Source organism: Caretta caretta, chromosome 6 (assembly GCF_965140235.1).
Source record: "Caretta caretta isolate rCarCar2 chromosome 6, rCarCar1.hap1, whole genome shotgun sequence".
Lineage (NCBI taxonomy): Eukaryota > Metazoa > Chordata > Testudines > Cheloniidae > Caretta > Caretta caretta.
Window position 1 is genome coordinate 38,525,977 of NC_134211.1, and position 18,107 is coordinate 38,544,083.

An 18,107-nucleotide genomic window follows, 5' to 3' on the forward strand; every position below is an offset into this window, starting at 1 on the left:
TTTCAACCAGGATCATGGACAGCCGTTCTGATACCGCTATCTACATACTTTTCAAACTTCATCATTGAAGTGTCTGAGCACTCCAGTCATTCATCAATTTATCCTCTCAATACTTGAGAGGCAGGAAATATCTACATTACAGATGAGAAAAATGAGGCACAGACTGACTTGCCCAAGGTTGCACAGGAAATCAATGGCAGAGGCCGGAACTAAACCCAGCTCGAGTCCCAGACCAGTGGCTTAAGCACAAGACTATCCTTTATAGACCACACTTTGTGGTCCTTGCAACTGGTACACTAGGCCCTCCTGCCAAGATAACCCTCCGTGTATCCTAAGTATAGCTGCTGTCAGCTCCCTGTCCAGCTGTGTATTCTCCAGCCATCTATGAACATGAGCTTCTCCAAATCTGACTTTCCTAGTCATTAACTGATGTGCTAGTGTGTGAACAATGAATAAGAAAAAGCAGGTAAATGAGGCCTTGGTCTGATAAACTGCTACAGTTGCCCCCATAATGTTGAGAACCACCATTTTAAAAAACAAGAAGCCACTTACTGTACTTGTGTTGAATGTGTGGGATGAAATTCAATGTTGATAAATGCAAAGTAATGTGCTTTGGAAAACATAATCCCAACTATACATACAAAATGATGGGGTCTAAATTAGCTGTTACCACACAAAGAGATGTGGAGTCATCATGGATAGTTCTCAGAAAACATGCACTCAGTGTGCAGCAGCAGTCAAAATAAAGCCAACAGAACATTAGGAACCATTAGGAAAGAATAGATAAGACAAAAAATGTTGTAATGCCACTGTATATATTCATGGTACACCCACCCCTTGAATACTGTGTGCAGTTCTGGTCACCCCCCATCTCAAAATAAATATTAGAATTGGAAAAGGTACAGAGAAGAACAACAAAAATGATTAGGGGTATGGAATGGCTTTCATACAAGGAAAGATTAAAAAGACTGGACTGTTCAGTTTATAAAAGAGATGGAGGAGGGTACGATAAAGGTCTATAAAATCACGAATGCTGTGGACAAAGTGACTAGGGAAGTGTTATTTTACCTCTTTACATAAACACAAGAACCAGGGGTCACTCAATGAAATCATTAGGCAGCAGGTTTAAAACAAATGTAAGGAAGTACTACTTCACACTATTACATAAACAGCCCAGGTGAGGGGCCCATTATTAAAACTGGAAATTAGGAGTCTTCTTTTAAGTGTGTGTGCACGCACACACCTACAAATGTGCACATAGTTACCAGAAGTGAAAGTGCATGTGTGTTTCATGCACATGTACATGGGGCTCTAGCTTTTAAAAACATAGCCCAGAACACCAGTATCCCCATGATAGTACAGTGTAGTAAATAATATTTGAACTTACTGGTCTTGGTAAGCTGTACTGATACATTTCTGGTCTATATGTTGGCACCCACTGTACTCCCCCTCTGGGTCGGGTCATGGTACCAGGGGCACTGGTCACAACTTCAGAGTATGGTAAGTGTTGTGCTGAACTGTGAGCATCTTGTCTGTTCTGCCCTCCATGGCCTGCAGATGCCAGACTAAATGCCTCTTCCAAGAGCATATGCATCTGTTGTCTAACTTCATCAATGGAAGGCTGAGAACTTAAAGTTGATGTCTCAGAATGGCCTTTAGCCTGACGGGATCTGGTATAACTTCGAGGTTCATTGACACGGTCAATATTTGTTTCTTCTATCACTTCAGGTTCGGTCTGTTGGATAAAATAAAAGCATTTTATATACACACACACTTATAAGAACAGTGGTCTGTGCTGCTTCTTTACATATTTTCTTCAATACAGGTATACCAGAAGTATCTCATGCCCAGGCACAAAATGGTATAAGTCATGAGACCATATAAACCATATAGTACAATTTTTATGTCAGTTGCAGCTGTGAGTGCCCAGAATTTCTGCATCTCAGATCCGGGGTCTCAAGTCAAGCAACCAAAAAAATGAGGAGCACACAATTAGTGACCACCTGTAAAAAGTTTGGTTTAAGTGATATGCCCAGCATGTTACAGGAACTCTGACAAAAGCAGGGATAGAATTCAGATCTCTAGGACAGCTTTCAACTGCCTTAACCATGAGACCATCCTTTCTCTTCCTGCAATTCTCTGCCTCATTCTCTACAGCCTTCCAGCTTCTGCAACAAATGAAGCCGGGGTCCAAGAGACAGTCTTCTTCACTACACAGTTCTGATTCATCCCTAGAGCATGTCCATTCTGTGCACTAAATAAGGCAGGGGGAGTCTTGTGGAAAAAATAGTATGACCATATAACTAAAGACTATCATAATGCACATGAGAAAAGGCCCTATTTCTGGCACGTCCTAACTTTTGAGTGTTTGACTTTGCAACCATAAAAACTTTATTTTAAAATGTGTGTATTGGTAATTATTGTGAAAGCTTTAATTCTTCCTCTCTTTCACATTTAAAGGGACATCGTTAACTTTAAAAATCACACACCTATTAGAATGTTTTTTCCTTCCAATGTAAGAAGGAACACCTAAGAAATTAGAGAGAAATACTGCTATTTTCATCTTTCTCATTTCATTTACTTTGTGCATTCATGGGACATCATTTCCTCCCTTTAGGTTAGTCAGTTTCCTTTGTTTGTGTGGGTCTTCCACCTGCCACACATGAAGGAGAAAATCTTTTTAAAAAATAGGTAAATATAATTGTAAAGCCAAGAAAACTGCCAGGGAGACTCAGAGGTAGGTGAAATTATTTAACTAATTTTTAAAAATTAGAGTTCAAGTTGACAATGTTCCTTTAATTCTTAGTATTAATGAGTCCAGTGTGTACCAAAAGAGAGACTAGCCCCACAAATGTTACAAAAACCATACATGATCACTTGCGAAGGGCGTGTGTGTGTGAGAGAGAGAGAGAGAGAGAAATAGCTGGCCAATTGTGTGCATTCCCTGGCTCTCCCAGTCTTTAAAACTCTCTGGTTTGTGATTTGGGATAAGATCTGGATTATTTGCAATGGGTGTCAGTGGTGAGTGGAAAAAAATGATCTTCTCTAGTTCTATTCCAAATCCATAGAGTAGCCTTTGCGAAAGGATGGTTATACATTTATAGAGGTGGGTTGTTGTTTTTTAAATCCATCCATGGTGTTATGGACCAGAATGTAATCGGTTGGGCTTATTAGAGCAGGAGTCAAGTCTAGTGGGTGGAACAGGTATCCAGTTTAGAGAACAACGCCAAGGGTCAGCACCGGAGTCAACTGCCAATTACCAGAGCCAGGGGTCAAAACTGAGGGTCAGAGCCAAGGTCAGATACCAAATGCCAGAGCCAAGGGCCAAGCCAGACTCAGGGTCAGAAGTCTGAGGCCAGGGTTGGAGCCAGGACTGGTAACTGATGATTGGAGGCGAGGTGTAAGGGCAGGAACTGGAGGAGAGGCAAGGATCAAGCATGGGGAGCACAGTATAGGGGTGATGCAGGAATCAGGAAACAGGATTGGGTGCAGGAGACAGGCACAGAATGCAATGGTGAAAAACAGGAACCTACAGTTGTTTCTAAGAGGTTCCAAATTCCAGCCTTGCTTTGCCATAGCTTATTTTTCAGAAAAAAAAAGTCAATGCACTTTGGAATTAAACAAATCACTACATAGAATCAATTCTCACAAACACTAAATATCAGAAGTCTGATTTCTATTTAACTGCCTGCAGTTAATGTGACACTGCACCAGAAATCATTTGTACAAATATATTTCCTCCCTGATTGTTCTATTTATGTAGAGGATGAACAAACAGGCAAATTCCAGTATAGTAACTATAAAATATGGAGGGTTTTTGTGTATACACATAGCTAATAAAGCTTCAGAGGTCACAGTGCTCCCTCTTTCAAGATTAATAGGTATAATCCTGACCTATTTCCTCAAGCCCGTAAAAGTGTCAGTGACTAGAAACCCACAAGAGATCTATTAATACCTAATGCTGAAATAAATCAGGTGCCCAACTACAGCCCTGTAGTTAAGCCATTACACTTCTAGAGGCTTTGATCCGTTCCTGAAAATGAAGAAAATAGTGCTAAACTATACCATAAGAATAATGATTCCTTACTAGAACTTCATGCTACAACCTGACTCAACACTAATATTAGGATGACCAGGCAGATTTTGGAGGAGGTTGTTGTGAAGGATGAACATTTATTCAAGTTTTAAAATCTAGTTGCATTAATTCATCATATATGCTGGGCTTGTATTATTTACTGTTTATTTTCATTTCACACTGAAAAACATTAGAATTATAAATATTCAAGAATAAGTGTGAATGTTAAATTGTGAAGAACCTGAAGAAGAGCTCTGTTTAAGCTCAAAAACTTATTTTTCACCAACAGAAGTTGGTCCAATAAAAGATATTACCTCACCAACCTTGTCTTTTTAATATCCTGGGAATAAGAACATAAGAATGGCCATACTGGGTCAGACCAAAGGTCCATCTAGCCCAGTATCCCATCTTCTGACAGTGGCCAATGCCAGGTCATGAATGAACAGAACAGGTAATCATCAAGTGATCCATAGCATAGCTACAACACCATGGACAACTACTGAAGATATTACAATGCCATTATATAAATCAATGGTATGCCCTCACCTGAAAAACTGTATTCAGTTCCAGTCACGCAGTTTTAAGAAGAAGGAGATAGCAAACATAGCAGTCCAGAGAAATCCATGGAAAATGGTTATAAGGAAAGAAAGACTTTCATACAGGCCAAAGTCAAAAACTTTGGACTGTTCAGTTAAGAGAGCAAAAAGATAAGAGGGGACGTGATAGAGCAGTAGTTCCCAAACTTTAATGGCCCGCAAACTCCTTTCACTAAATTGTGAAATCTCGTGAACCCCCTCCTAAAAATGAATATTTCCAGGGATTTAAGTTTAAATTTCCTCTGCACTCCACGGGGCTCCTGCTGCTGGACCCCGTTGACCGCCCCGGTCAACTGAGCCCAGGCTGCAGGTCCCACTGACTGGGGCAGGGCTCGGGCTGCCAGCCCCAACTGCCGCGCCCCGTTCTCCCTGGGGCTTGGGCTGCCAGCCCTGCGCAGAGCGCTGGGGTTTGGGCGGCTGGCTCCCCCGCTCACGGGGGCAGGGCTTGGGCTACCAGCCCCAACTGCCCTGCCCCACTCTCCCTGGAGCTTGGGCTGTCTGCCCTGCAACAGAGACCCATCTGCTGCTTCCAATGCCTGGGGTCCTCTGGCCGCCATTAATGAAATGTTTCTGGCGAACCCCCGGTAACGTTCTGCGAACCCCCAGGGGTTCATGAACCCCAGTTTGGGACAAGTGATTATGTAAGAATTCTCAGCTTACATTTAAAAAAAAAGAATAAGTTTCTAGCCTTCATGGTGGAGAGAATAGCAAGAAAGTGTGATCCGAATGATCCCAATTGCTCAAAAAAACAGAAGGCGGTTAGAAAAAACCCTAATTAACAATCTCATGATTTTTAAGTCAATTTCATTATTTTGGGGTAGCCTGATTCATTTTTTTGAATGGTTGGGGTTGGCAAGACTATGTGCATATACCTAATAATTAATCTGTGTAATTAATTGCCACAAGAAGTGGATTCTAAAAAAGAAGGATTAGACATTTATTGGTCTGAAAACATCGGCAGTTACATCAGAGAGGATGCACTTGAGGTCTTCAGGCAGAACTAATTTTATGCAAATTACTACTATATAGCCATAGCCAACTATAACGTGAGAGGAAGAGGAACAGCAAAGGCATGCTTGATGTACATAAAACATGGAGTTTGAGATTAGGGCCTTTTGGAATATGAATGAATTAGTTACATTACTTATAGCTTTTTTAAAGACTCGCGCTACTTCCCCCCCCCCCCGCTGCCGCCGCCCAAAAATAGCTTAAATTCAGCACCATAAAATCCTTACTCTTGTATTTTTGAGTTAATGACAGGAATCCATGTATGCCTACAGAAAGTTTTCAACTATTGATATTCCAGAGCTGTGTTACCTACAACCCTACCCAAATCTATTATTCATTAGCACATAATACAGATCTGCTTTTCTTCAGTCATTCAATCTTTTGATTACCTGGGGAGGCTGGACTTGAAAATGTTTGCTACCTAAATGTTTCTTTTTAGAGAAGCTTGCATAAGTAAAAGATACTGAAAATACTTTATACAATCCAATAGGAAGTGTCAACATGCAAGAAACATTTAAGAAATCTGATGTGTATAAAATGTTTAGATCAGGGTGGATAAAAATTGATGACTTTTAAATCAAATATTTTTGATTTTGTAAATTTAAATTAAATAAATGTTTATCTATAAAAATATTTAGAATTCAATTTGAAATAATGACAACCTATGTGGAGACCTAAACTGAGTATCATCTATTAAAATAAATTTAATTTAAATAAAAAATATTCAAGCAATATGTTGGCTGCCAAAGTTTTCAAGAAAGTTAGGCCACCAAACTGGTGGAACTCACTGGCTAAGCACCTGGAGCCTGAGTTTATTGATGTGCTAAACCAGCTTTTGGCTGTATTAGTCTCTGCTGCAGGTGCAGAAAGTGTATTTTCTTCATTTCGGTTTATTTATCTGCCTCAATTCAATGCATAGTTCATTCAAAATTAAGAAACAGATTAGAGTTAAAAGCAGGAAAGTTTATTTTTCTCTTCCAATCTAACTAAAAACTAACTGTGAGAAGATAAAGTCTACTAGTTCTAAAACCATGAAGAACATGGTGACTAGAAACAATTTATTCAGTTCACTAACTATAGATAATGCTTTCTTTGTTTAATAAATCTGTTAGTTTTAAATGCAAAACATGTTTTGATATACTTACTTTGGCATTTATATTAGGTTTATTTAACTAACTGAAAACAATTTTAAAATGCTGTTTTTGTGCATTCTTAATTAATTCCAATATCCATCCAGCTTGACACAAATAATGAATAGAACAATTGTATAGTAAGAAAGAAATACATCTGTCAGTTACTGGGCTAACTGTACCTTCTCCGGGTCTCTCTGAGTGCACCTCACACAGGTGTCAGGACTTGAATTCCACCCCAGGAGATGTAAAGGTCCAACATTTCATCTACTCTCACACCAGGACCTAGGTTACAGTTGCTTGGGTATCATGCATGACTAATTAAATAGGTCCAACTGGAGTTGGATCCTCTCATAGCATGTTTGTAGTGATACACAGAAACACTTTTTCAGAACAAAGAATGACTTATTTTGCCCCAAAGATACACATTGCTTGGAGAAACAGCTTTAAAATAGACAAAGAGGCCTATATGCATATTCACTTGCCTAAACTTAATCTCTCTATCTGCAGCTCAGACAGGTCTGGCTCATTCAGCATCTGATCTAGGAGGAACAGCCTACATTGCTTGAAGTGTCCTCCCTGTCTCTGTGACTCAGTCTGTCAGCCTTTCCACTGTCACATCCTGGCCAGCCTCTCAGCTCAACCCAAGCCAAACCCCTCTTTCTTTTATAACGTCATTGAGGAGTTAGGTCTCCTTTTAATCCCAGTCTTAGACTTGGGAAGAGTAAAAACATCCTAGGCCTGAATGGAGCCAGCTGGGTGAATTCTCTCACCAATTGTTGGCCCAGCCACTGTTACCTTAACGCCTTTGAAGCTGCGTACCTGACCTCTGTCATTTTTTTGCCTTTCCTGCAAGGTTCCATAACAAGCCTTTTTCAGCCTCCTTTGATTTAACTTTTGGCATTCAGCTAATAGCACCAAACTGAACAGCAATCGGAGTCACACAATATCTATAAAAAATACAGACATGTTGCCAGTTCAGCAAGATGTCACTCACCATTTTCTAACATAATAAAAAAAGTAAAATTTAGAATCTGAATAAATATTTGCTAAACTGTATAAATGCTTAAATAAATACATACACATATAATGTATCTTCCCGGGAAAAAAAACAAGTACCAAATTGAGTGTAAAGGCTATACTGGGTCGCAAATCAAGATGTTTTAATGGTTACCAACCAATGAGCATTAACTTTTGTTTCGGAAAATAACTTAAAAGTACAAATACAAAACAAGATTAAAATGATTATTTAAATCAAGGTTTCTGGCTTGCTGATTTAAATTATTATTAAAATTGGTGATTTAAATTACTGATTTAAATCAATCCACCCTGGTTTAGATTTTGCTGAACATATTCCCTCACATTGCCAAATTCCTTCACTTATCTAAAAACCAGTGCTTGACAGTTGGAGTTAATTATTAAGTCACATGCAAAATGTCAGTCTCTCCAGAGGTTAAAGGATACCCCTTACCCAGAAGCACTCCCTTATTTTTCCAAAACTTCCTCTCCATCTTTTACTTCATCTCTAAGACCAGATCCTGTGGTATGGCTGAGCTGCAGGATTTGAGATGAGGTTGCAAATATTGCATTATGACACGGTTTTACTCTTTTGCTTCCTTGATTCAGGAGGCCTGCAGGGGCAGGACAGCACAGAGGACAGCACAGAGGCAATACTTAATGCAACTAATGATGGCTAAAATAGCCTTTTGGGGCCATTTACCAGTCCAGGATTAATGGAGCACAACTTGCTCTGAATATGCAGCCTCTTGCCCCTGAAACAAGAGTGTAGTCAAGATCTGACTACACTGGCTTTGTGCCAGCTGGGAATTCCTCTACTCAGGTGGAATCCCTCAATGGCTATGTAACCCAGTTTTCCATCTCTTTTGCATCACCCAGGGTGTGGAGCAGGGTTGAGGATCTGGATCCTAATTTCAGGCAACAAAACAATGGGTAAAAAATAAAATTGCCAGTCGGTTATAACTGGTTGTAGACTTAGTGCAATTATTAAAATAAAATAAGATTTAGAAATCAATGGTTTAATTTAGTACTGATTTTCAAGGAGGAAGTTGTGTTAACTATTCTTACACTGCAAAACAAGCTGCAAATAGAAAGTACATTAAATGTTTTGCATTTGATTTCAGTAATTTGGGGCATTGAGGAGATATAATGTACCTTAAGGTTAAACTCATAAATGCACTCTGGTTAGCTTATCCTATGCTTTTTCTCTTTTCTTTTTTTAAAGACTGAATTAAGGATTTACTGAGCAAACTTCATTGAATGCATCTGATAAACTTACATCATATCCACTGTTGCGGATCCCACGCCTTGGTCTCTCCCGGGTAACTAGAAGATCCATCTCAGTTTCTCCTGGGCTAGGGCTGTTCAGAGACTGTCTGCTTCTGTACACAGAGTTCTTTGTCTGCTGCCTGGAGAAAATCCAATGAGAAAATATTAAAATGAAGGCAAAGCACAAAAATAAATGACAGACAGTATTCTGCAATTATAACCTTTATTCTAACATTATCTTAGTTATTACAAAAGAGCCACTTTAATAGGATACCCTTTCTATACACACACAAGTGCTGGAAGAAGGCAAAATTACAGAAGAGATCATTATACATTTTGTTTTCCATTATTAAAACACAAGAGTAAAGGGCTAAAGGGCACAGGAACCATAAACTGGAGCTGCCCAGAGGAGCTGAGCTCCAAGTGAATACCAGGATCCTTTGTGGTTTATAGCTGATAGGATTTAAAATAATTAGTTATAACTAACATTAGTTTGTCAGTTCAACGGGTGCTGCAAGTGCTGAGAAACTTTGAAATTCAGGTCATTTTATTTAGATGCCCGAGTGGGTTTAGGTGCTTAGCTTTAAACACCTACATTTGAAAACTGTGATTTGGGGCAAGTAATTTAGGAACACCGAATATCACCAGCAAAACCAGGATTAGAACTCAGGAGAAGTGAAGCGAATTATCATTGGGCCTGATCCTCAGCCCTTCCTCCCTTTCCAAATGCTTGCTGCACTAGCAGGACATCTTGAGGATTTCCTGGAGTAGAGGAATCTACGTGTGGAGGAAAGCCCAGGTACAACTTCTGTGCCACCTGCTCCCAGCCCACCTGGCATAGTTATGTTCCAGGGAAGAGATGAAGTTTAAGCAGCTTTTTCTGCCACTTCTGTGGTCTAACTGGGTAGCTATGTCTGCTTTACACCACCCCATTTTCAACCCCTCAGGCTGGAGAGAGCAGGGGGCTCCGCACTCAAGCTGATCCCTGACTGGGTGAGTCCCTTAGGTGCCATTATGATATGAGGCTGCTCCAAGTTGCACTGGGGACCAAGCCAACCCCAGGATCAGTATAGTGCAAAGCTCCCCGCCCTCAGACAATGGATAACTAAGTACACAAACTATTCTGTAGTCACAGAGTTTAAGGCCAGAAGTAACCCAGAACATCTAGTCTGACCTCCTGTATATCACAGGCCACCAACATCACCTATCCCCACACACTGAACCCAACAACTGACACTAAACCAAAGTATTACAGCCCACAGGAGCCTAAACTATTACATACCACAGAGAGAGAACAGGAGGGACCAAGGTGTAACAATGCCTGAGGCCCTTGCAATGGTAGGGAACTGATTGAGATATATTCAGATAATCCCAGCAAATGACCCACTCCCACACACTGTAGAGGAAGGGGAAAAACCCGCAAGGTCACTGCCAATCAAGACCAGCGTGGGAAATTCTTTCTGACCCGTATGGCAATAGGTTAGACTCTGAGCACATGAGCAAGAACTAGCTAGCAATGCACCTGAGAAAGAGAGAGAATGCTCGGTCTAACCTCAGAACCCTGGTCCACCCCATCCAGTGAGAGAGAGAGACACACAATTATAAATGTAATAATCAGCAGTCAAAGCACTTTCAGCTGCCTAGCCATTGTCACGTGTTTTGAGGGCATCAGAGGAGATTTGAGTTTTGACAGATCTGAAGGAGGTTACTGGAATGAAGGGGATCTCCTCCCAATAAATAAGGGATGGCATGGTAGAAAGTGTGAAGGTTTTTGTGGTGAGATTTGACTAAAGGGCAAAATAGGCTGGATTCATAGATGGAGCTGAGGGCTTTATGCCAGACAACAGATTTTAGTATGGTAAAGATAAACCATGAATGACCTTAAAAGTTTTGTCTTAAAAGTAACTGCCTTGACTTGAAAATAGCTATATATGAAAAAATCATCAAAAATTAGAGGCATGGAAAGACTTCGATATTAGAGAGATTGAAAAGATCAGAACTACTTCAGATACAGCCACACAAGAGAGAGATGTGAAATAGAGAGTGGCACAGAGTGCAATCAAGTACTGCTATTTACCCTTTTAGATGATACAAGAACAAGGGGACAGTCAATGAAACTAAGAGACAACACATTTAAAAGACATACTTGATAAAAGGATACACTGATTTACACAATGAGGAATTAGTCCATGGAACTTACCACCACAAAGTATACTTGAATCAAATAGATTACGAGAATTCAAAAAGCACTGGACATTTGCATGAGTAATAAGAATATCACACAGTTACACTAGCTAGGATAAAATATTTAAAGTATATTAACCATCAAGCCTAAGGGCCCTGAATCAACAAAGCGCTGAAACACCTATGACTTAGGGGAAGTTTCTTCCTAACCCACTGTTGAGTCCTGATTCCGCAAAGCTCTTGGAATTTTCAGAAGTGCCTGTGATATATAAAGGGGACCGATAGCTCCCTTTGACGGACACCCAGCCAGCCAGTTAGCTGTAAAATCCCTCTTGGTAGCTGTTCTTTACTTGCTTTACCTATAAAGGGTTAAAAAGTCCCCCAGGTAAAGAAAAAAAGTGGGCACCTGACCAAAAGAGCTAATGGGAAGGTAGAACTTTTTAAAATTGGGAAAGAAACTTTCTCTTTGTCTGTTGTTCTCTGGGCTGGAGGGACAGAGCAGCCATGCTAAAAGCAACTTAAGCCAGGTATGATCATGAATCATCAGATCATGCCTAGAACTGCTTATCTGAACTCCAATGTGTAAGTAGATCAGAATGTTTAACTAGATGCAATTAAGGTTATTTCTTTTATTTCTTATTGGCTTGCGGATTCCTCTGTGCTAACCCCAGATGCTTTTGTTTGTTTGTAACCTTTAAGCTGAACCCACAAGAAAACTATTTTGGGTGCTTGATTTTTGGAATTGCTCTTTTAAAATCTAACAAAAGCCTAAGTTTCAGATGTATTTTCTTTCTTTCTTTCTTTTTGTTTTTAATAAAATTTACCTTTTTTAAGAACAGGTGTGGATTTTTGGTGTTCTCAGAGGTTTCTGCATGTTGTTTGATTAGCTGGCAGCCATTCCCCGGGGGGTGGGGGTTAAAGGGCTTCAGGGTACCCCAGAGAGAGGAATTCCCAAGTGCTCCTTCCTGGGTTCAAAGGGTTTTTTTTTTGCATTTGGGTGGTGGCAGTGTTTACCAAGCCAAGGTCAGAGAAAAGCTTTAACCTTGGGAGTTTAATAGAAGCCTGGAGTGACAAGTATTAATTTTTAAAATCCTTGCAGCCCCACTTCTGCACTCGGAGTGACAGAGCTGGGATTCAGTCCTGACAGTGCCCAAGGGATTCAGGAACACAAGTCCCACTGAAAGTGGATTAGGAAGAAACTTTTCCTCAAGAGTGGATTAGGTAGAAACTTTCCCGATAAAGATATTATTCGACCATTGTTTATTATAGGGATTTATCCACCTTCTGCTGAAGGCTCTGGTGCTGGCCACGGCCTGAGACAGGATATGGGATCAGATGGACCATGGATCTGATCTAATATGGCAAATCTTATGCTCCGAAATTAAAGGCATTTAGAATTACATGTGTTTCTTTCAAAAGGACAACAAACATTTTCTCCTGCTTATACAGTTAGGGACACATTTCCTAAAAGGTTCACACATTTAGTGCTCTAATAAATGCACACCCTTGACCTGATTACATACCACGCAGTGAAAAACTGAGACCAGTGCATGCCATCAGCAAGGTTTTTAAAAATTGCCCTGAGATTGCCAATTAGCTGATTTAAGGAAGACTCACTCATGAGAAGGGAGGTATCAACATTAACAACTGGCAATCACGTGGTATGTGTCTTCTGGGAACACAACTGCAGCATTTTGAAGCATGAATTAGATGCACGGAATGCTCAAAGCAATTGAAAGCACAGGGTGTTGGTTCTTGTACAAACCAAATTATTTCGTGATAGTGTTTTGTAAACAATTTTTAAAATGCTGTTTTCCACAAATCTGAATATATAAAGGTCAGCCTGAATAATGCATTTAATTTATTTTTTTCCTCCCATAATGTTTTGGAAGTCACATACATACAATTAATATTAATGGTAGCTATACCAGTGAAACAAGAGGGTAACATGCCATTTTTTCCAGGAACTCTGAAATCTTTATTATTTTACCTACTTCTACAGTACGTTATCTTTAAAAATGTGAACTATTTAAAATATAGGTTTTTAATTGCGAATCAATATCTGGACAATGATAAAAGCAAGCTGTATTAGTCTTATGCTAAACTAGACTGCTGTAAGAGTGATGGTTTTTATTATAGAAATTGGATTATATCAGTTCATCTCTCAGAGAGTTGCACTAGGCTGCAATATCATGTTACTGTATTCATCCAATAAACTTATATTCTGTAAAAAAAAAAAAAAAAGAAAAGAAAAGCTTGAAGCTGGGAAATGTCCTGCAGCATATCAAATTAGGTATCTACAGCAAATATGTCATTCTAGATGTTGGTGTGGGGACCATAAAAGTGGTTGTTTTCAAAAAAACGGTCAATTTTTCTGTGGCAAGAAACATTCCCAAATTTTGAAAATGCCTGACATCTTTACAGAAAGTGCATCAGGGAATGATACCTTTGTTTTTAGTTCCTGTAGCCCAGCTCTATTCAGCAAGCATTTCTAGTGTTTGTACAATAAACATTTAATGGCTCGGCCCCAGTAGGCAGAGAGATCATTCCTTGACAGTTCAGAGTACTTGCCTAGATGCAGTTTTTCGTAACAATGAACTTTGTCTAAAATAGCTTACCCATTGGTTTACACAATACATTAGAAAGCACACTTAGAAAAACAAAAGTATTCCAGGATCTGTCAGCATACTGGTGCATAAACAAACAAATATTGGTATATCTAACAAAAAGCAGATAGTTAATATTAAAGCTTCATGTATAATGTTCTAAACGTTTCCCCACACCACTTAGGATACATAATAAATATCCAAAATATGGCTTCAGTACTGGATTGTTGTATTGTACACATTAATATTCATGTTTCTGCAGGCCTCACTTATATTCTCAGGACAGATTGTGGTAATAAAAATAGGATTACTGTAAAATACTAATATTCACGTTCAATATCTTACCTTTTCTATGCATATGTAACAATGTATTCCTCCCTCACTGAATTCCTGTTCAAGGAACTGATGCCCCAGACCCTTCAGCAAGGACACTAGATACAATTTAATCAGAATCTTTTTTCTTCATTAATCTACTGGTAAAACCCTGGGACAAGGCTTCTCAAACTCCACTTCCCACTCTCTCCAGGCCCTCACATAAACAAGCTCGTTTGTCTGCAGCTATTGCTTATACTCCAAGACCAGCGCTTTTAGAATCCTGGCTACAATCTCTCTCACCTGTGAAATGGGGGAGCATGCCGACTGTGCTGCCACTCCCAACAAGGCCGGCTCTACTAGTTGTTGAGGGGAGATCTTGGCGTGACCTCCTCGCTTTGTAAGGCAACTTGTGCTCGAGGTACACTACTGGGGGAACTTAGTGCAGACCAGAGCCTGCAAGGATGGCCAGCCCCGGTGCAATGCATATAGTTGGGGCTCCTGGCCCTCTCCTCCACTAGTTCATCTCTGTATCTGAAAATGAATGCTCTCCATTTGTATATTGCCTCCACGAGCTATAAAGTGCCACACAAACATTGATGATGTCTCACAATACCCTTACTCGTTTTAGAGATGAGTAAATTATGTCAGAGATTAAATGACCTACCCAAGATCCCAGAGCAATGAAGTGAAGAAAGCACCGTAGCAAGTGGTTACCATTAACTGCTGAAAGAGATACTGAAATCAACAGACATAATGGTGGCATGTTCTAATTTGCTGGGTCTAAGTTACCTATATCTTAGATCCAGCTCTGGAAATAATTACAGGTGTGCCTAGAACAAAATGATAGATTGGATCACTGTTGCACTTTGCAGAAGATCGGAGTCAAATGCAAATTCCTGGCTCAAATCCATTTCTAGAATAATCAGTCTTTTGAATAATAACCTGAGCACATTTTCAGCTTAGATCACTTTAAAAATGGCTCACAAAAGTCCTGGAACCATGCAACCTTCAAGTAATTTTGTTCTCTTTCCACTTCTTCTTCTGTAACCATGTTATGGTTTTACTAAATGTGAAACATTCAGAAATAATCTTGGGCAATATCAATTTTCTTCATGAAATAGGAGGCACGGAACAGATTAAACATTAATATGTAATACACCTTTTCGTCATCAGTGATGGATGTTTCACTTCAGATGAGTCTTCTGCCCTACAGCCCTGAGGCAGTGCCTACTTTCTAGATGTATATAAAAAACAAAAACATCTCACCTGTTTTTAGGCTCTGCAAATGGAGAAGATACATCTGCCTCTGGTTCCAAAACATGGTCTATTTCCTTTTGTGCTTTCTCATATATCTTTTTTCTTTCTGTCAGCCCCTTGTTGTTGTCAATCTGAGGGAAATCATAGTATCCTTTCCTCTTGGCTTTCAAGCGCAGCTTGTTGCGATAGTGCTCTATATCGGACTTCTGCTTCAAGGCTTTGTTTACCTAATGGAAGGTGAACGAATTTCAGATGACTATGCCATGCTGATGATTTCTCAACTACATTTTAAAAGTGTATTTGATGTGCAACGCTTTGCTCTGCAGAGTGCCTCTTGCATCACACCAGGCCATCTGTCAGCACTAGGGAAATGCAAGGGACAGAGTCGTATTTTGTACGACTTGCAGATGGTTAAATAAATTTTAATCTCCTGGAACTAAGTACATCATAACAGTGACTCAATCCACAGCCACAGAAGAAGAGAGCTGATGTCAGCCAACCATCTTCTTGACCCAAACAATGTTTATTTTTAGGGAGGCCTGGGGGCAGTATTCTGTATATTTGAACAAATTTCACTTTTGCCCAAAGTTGACTGTGTAAAAAAATGTCTGCTTTATTTAGGGTTTGTAACTAAAAAGTCAAATTCTATGATCTCCTTAAGAACTCCATCATATCTGTGAGTATGTAAGGGAATAGCATTTGTATGTTCCTAGGTCTTACTCTGATGATACACAGCCCACAATTCTTGGAAGAAAAATAGGCATTGAATATTGTGCATGCCATGACGCTGGATATAAAATGACAATTGTGACGCGTTAGAGCTTAAAATACAAGCACAAAAGTAGAACATGATATAATGCCTTAATCCGGTCTCACGCGGGTAGCTTGACTACACTGTCTTTTATTGTATTTCTAACTGGCTAGCAGTTTAAAGTGTTGATTTTGTCCAATAAAGAGTTAGCCTTTACATAAGTGTGCAGCATGGAGGAGCAAATAAGAAGCCTTCCCTCCACATTAGGTATATAAATTCCCTCATTCCCCATAAAAGCAGTTTGTTCTAGAACAAAATCTAAATAAACATATTTACAATATTATTTGTAAAATAATACAAGTCTCAGAGCCAAGCTGCGGCATTTAGTCAATGGCCCCATTAGATCCCAGTGCAGACCCACAAGATTCTATGGGGACCTCAGAAGCAATTGTACCTAATATGCAAGCCAGCACACAAACAGAGCGAAGGCATGGCCCTGCTTTCTCCCCATCCCACTGTGAGCAGGAAGGATAGTCTAAGGACTTATGAGATCTAGGTTCAATTCCCAGTTCAGACACGGACTTCCTCTGTGAACCTGAAAAAGTATGTCTTAATCTACCCTTTGCCTCAGTTCCCTTTTTTCTAAAATGTGGTGCTGGGAAGATAAAATCCCTTAATGACTGTCAGATGTTCAAATACAACAGGGATGAGGGCTGTAAAAGTACCTAGATAGGCTTTCTCCTTCAGGGCACCATACATCTATAGGTGTGCAAGGAAAGAGTGGGTCCTGAGCACAGAGACTGCATTTGTGACAGGATTTTACATAGGCCACACAAAGGGTGAAAGGCTTCTAACATTTCTCCTCTCTCTCTTCAATGCACCAACCTAAGGTCCTATCACAATGTGTGCCTCCAGATATAATCAAGAAACCAGCAGGTGAAACACTGTCAGATTACTCTTACCTCTCCATTAATGATAGCAGATTCCTGGCTCCTGTCTGATGCAGGGTGAGCGGGAGGCAATGCTACAGGTTTGATAGCAATCAGCTGTACAGATCCAGAAGATGTGTCGAAGGGATCAATGGCAGACTTGGCGATGTTCTCAAAGAGAATGCCTCCCTCCTCTTCATCACTTAGGGGCACTAAAGCATATTACGTTTATTGAGCATATGCTCTCAATAGGTTTAATACAGGTTCACGTGACAACTAAGTGAACACACGCAATAGACTAATACTGAGGTGCTCAATAAAACTAGACCCTGAAGACTTCCACATTGGAAGAACTCCAGTTAGATTTTAGATGGATGAGAAACTTTCTTCTAGGGGATTGTTTCTTTACATGCTCTCCCAAAAAGGGAAGATTGATTTTCACCTATGGCATGGAAGGAAAATTAGAAAAAAGATTGATGTAGAAGAAATTGTAGGAAAATGATAATGGAGAACAAAAAGCACATCCTTCCATATACTTTATACAAAAGAAGATTGCCTGTGAGTTTTCAGATGCCACGACACGTATAGAAGTATCCAGCAGAATCCCACATTAGCACTTTATGTCAATCTGAAAATAAAGCCACTGATTTTAGCAAGGACTGTAAAGATGATTACTACTGAAGCTGTTAAAATGAAGCTCAGTGTTGAGTGTGCAAGTATGCTCAAGTAACTGCTAGTTCCCCAGCTGATGTAATCTTTTGCTTTAGAAAAATAGCACCTCCAGTCATTTCATAAAGTTTGTCAGAATTTGTGACCAGAAAGGAAAAGACTACTAATATAAAACAACTCTGAATGTTTACAATTAAAAGGCACAGTCAATCCTCTATTTGTAAATCTCTGATTAAAAGGGGAGCCTTCAAAAAAACCAAATTAGCCACTTCCCCCAAATTTATGTTGGAAAGAGGGCATC

General features: G+C 39.8%; 1 protein-coding gene across 2 annotated transcripts in view; it reads right to left on the reverse strand.

The window, feature by feature from the left end:
* KIAA1549L (KIAA1549 like) overlaps positions 1–18,107 on the reverse strand; it is a 210,698-nt gene that overhangs the window by 26,170 nt on the left and 166,421 nt on the right. For both annotated transcript variants that reach the window (XM_075129442.1, XM_075129443.1), the window contains 4 exons: positions 17,171–17,349; positions 15,467–15,684; positions 9,106–9,235; positions 1,388–1,735 (listed from right to left, as the gene is read on the reverse strand). In XM_075129442.1, coding sequence (XP_074985543.1) covers positions 1,388–1,735; positions 9,106–9,235; positions 15,467–15,684; positions 17,171–17,349 — 875 coding nt within the window. The remainder of the gene's footprint in view (positions 1–1,387; positions 1,736–9,105; positions 9,236–15,466; positions 15,685–17,170; positions 17,350–18,107) is intronic.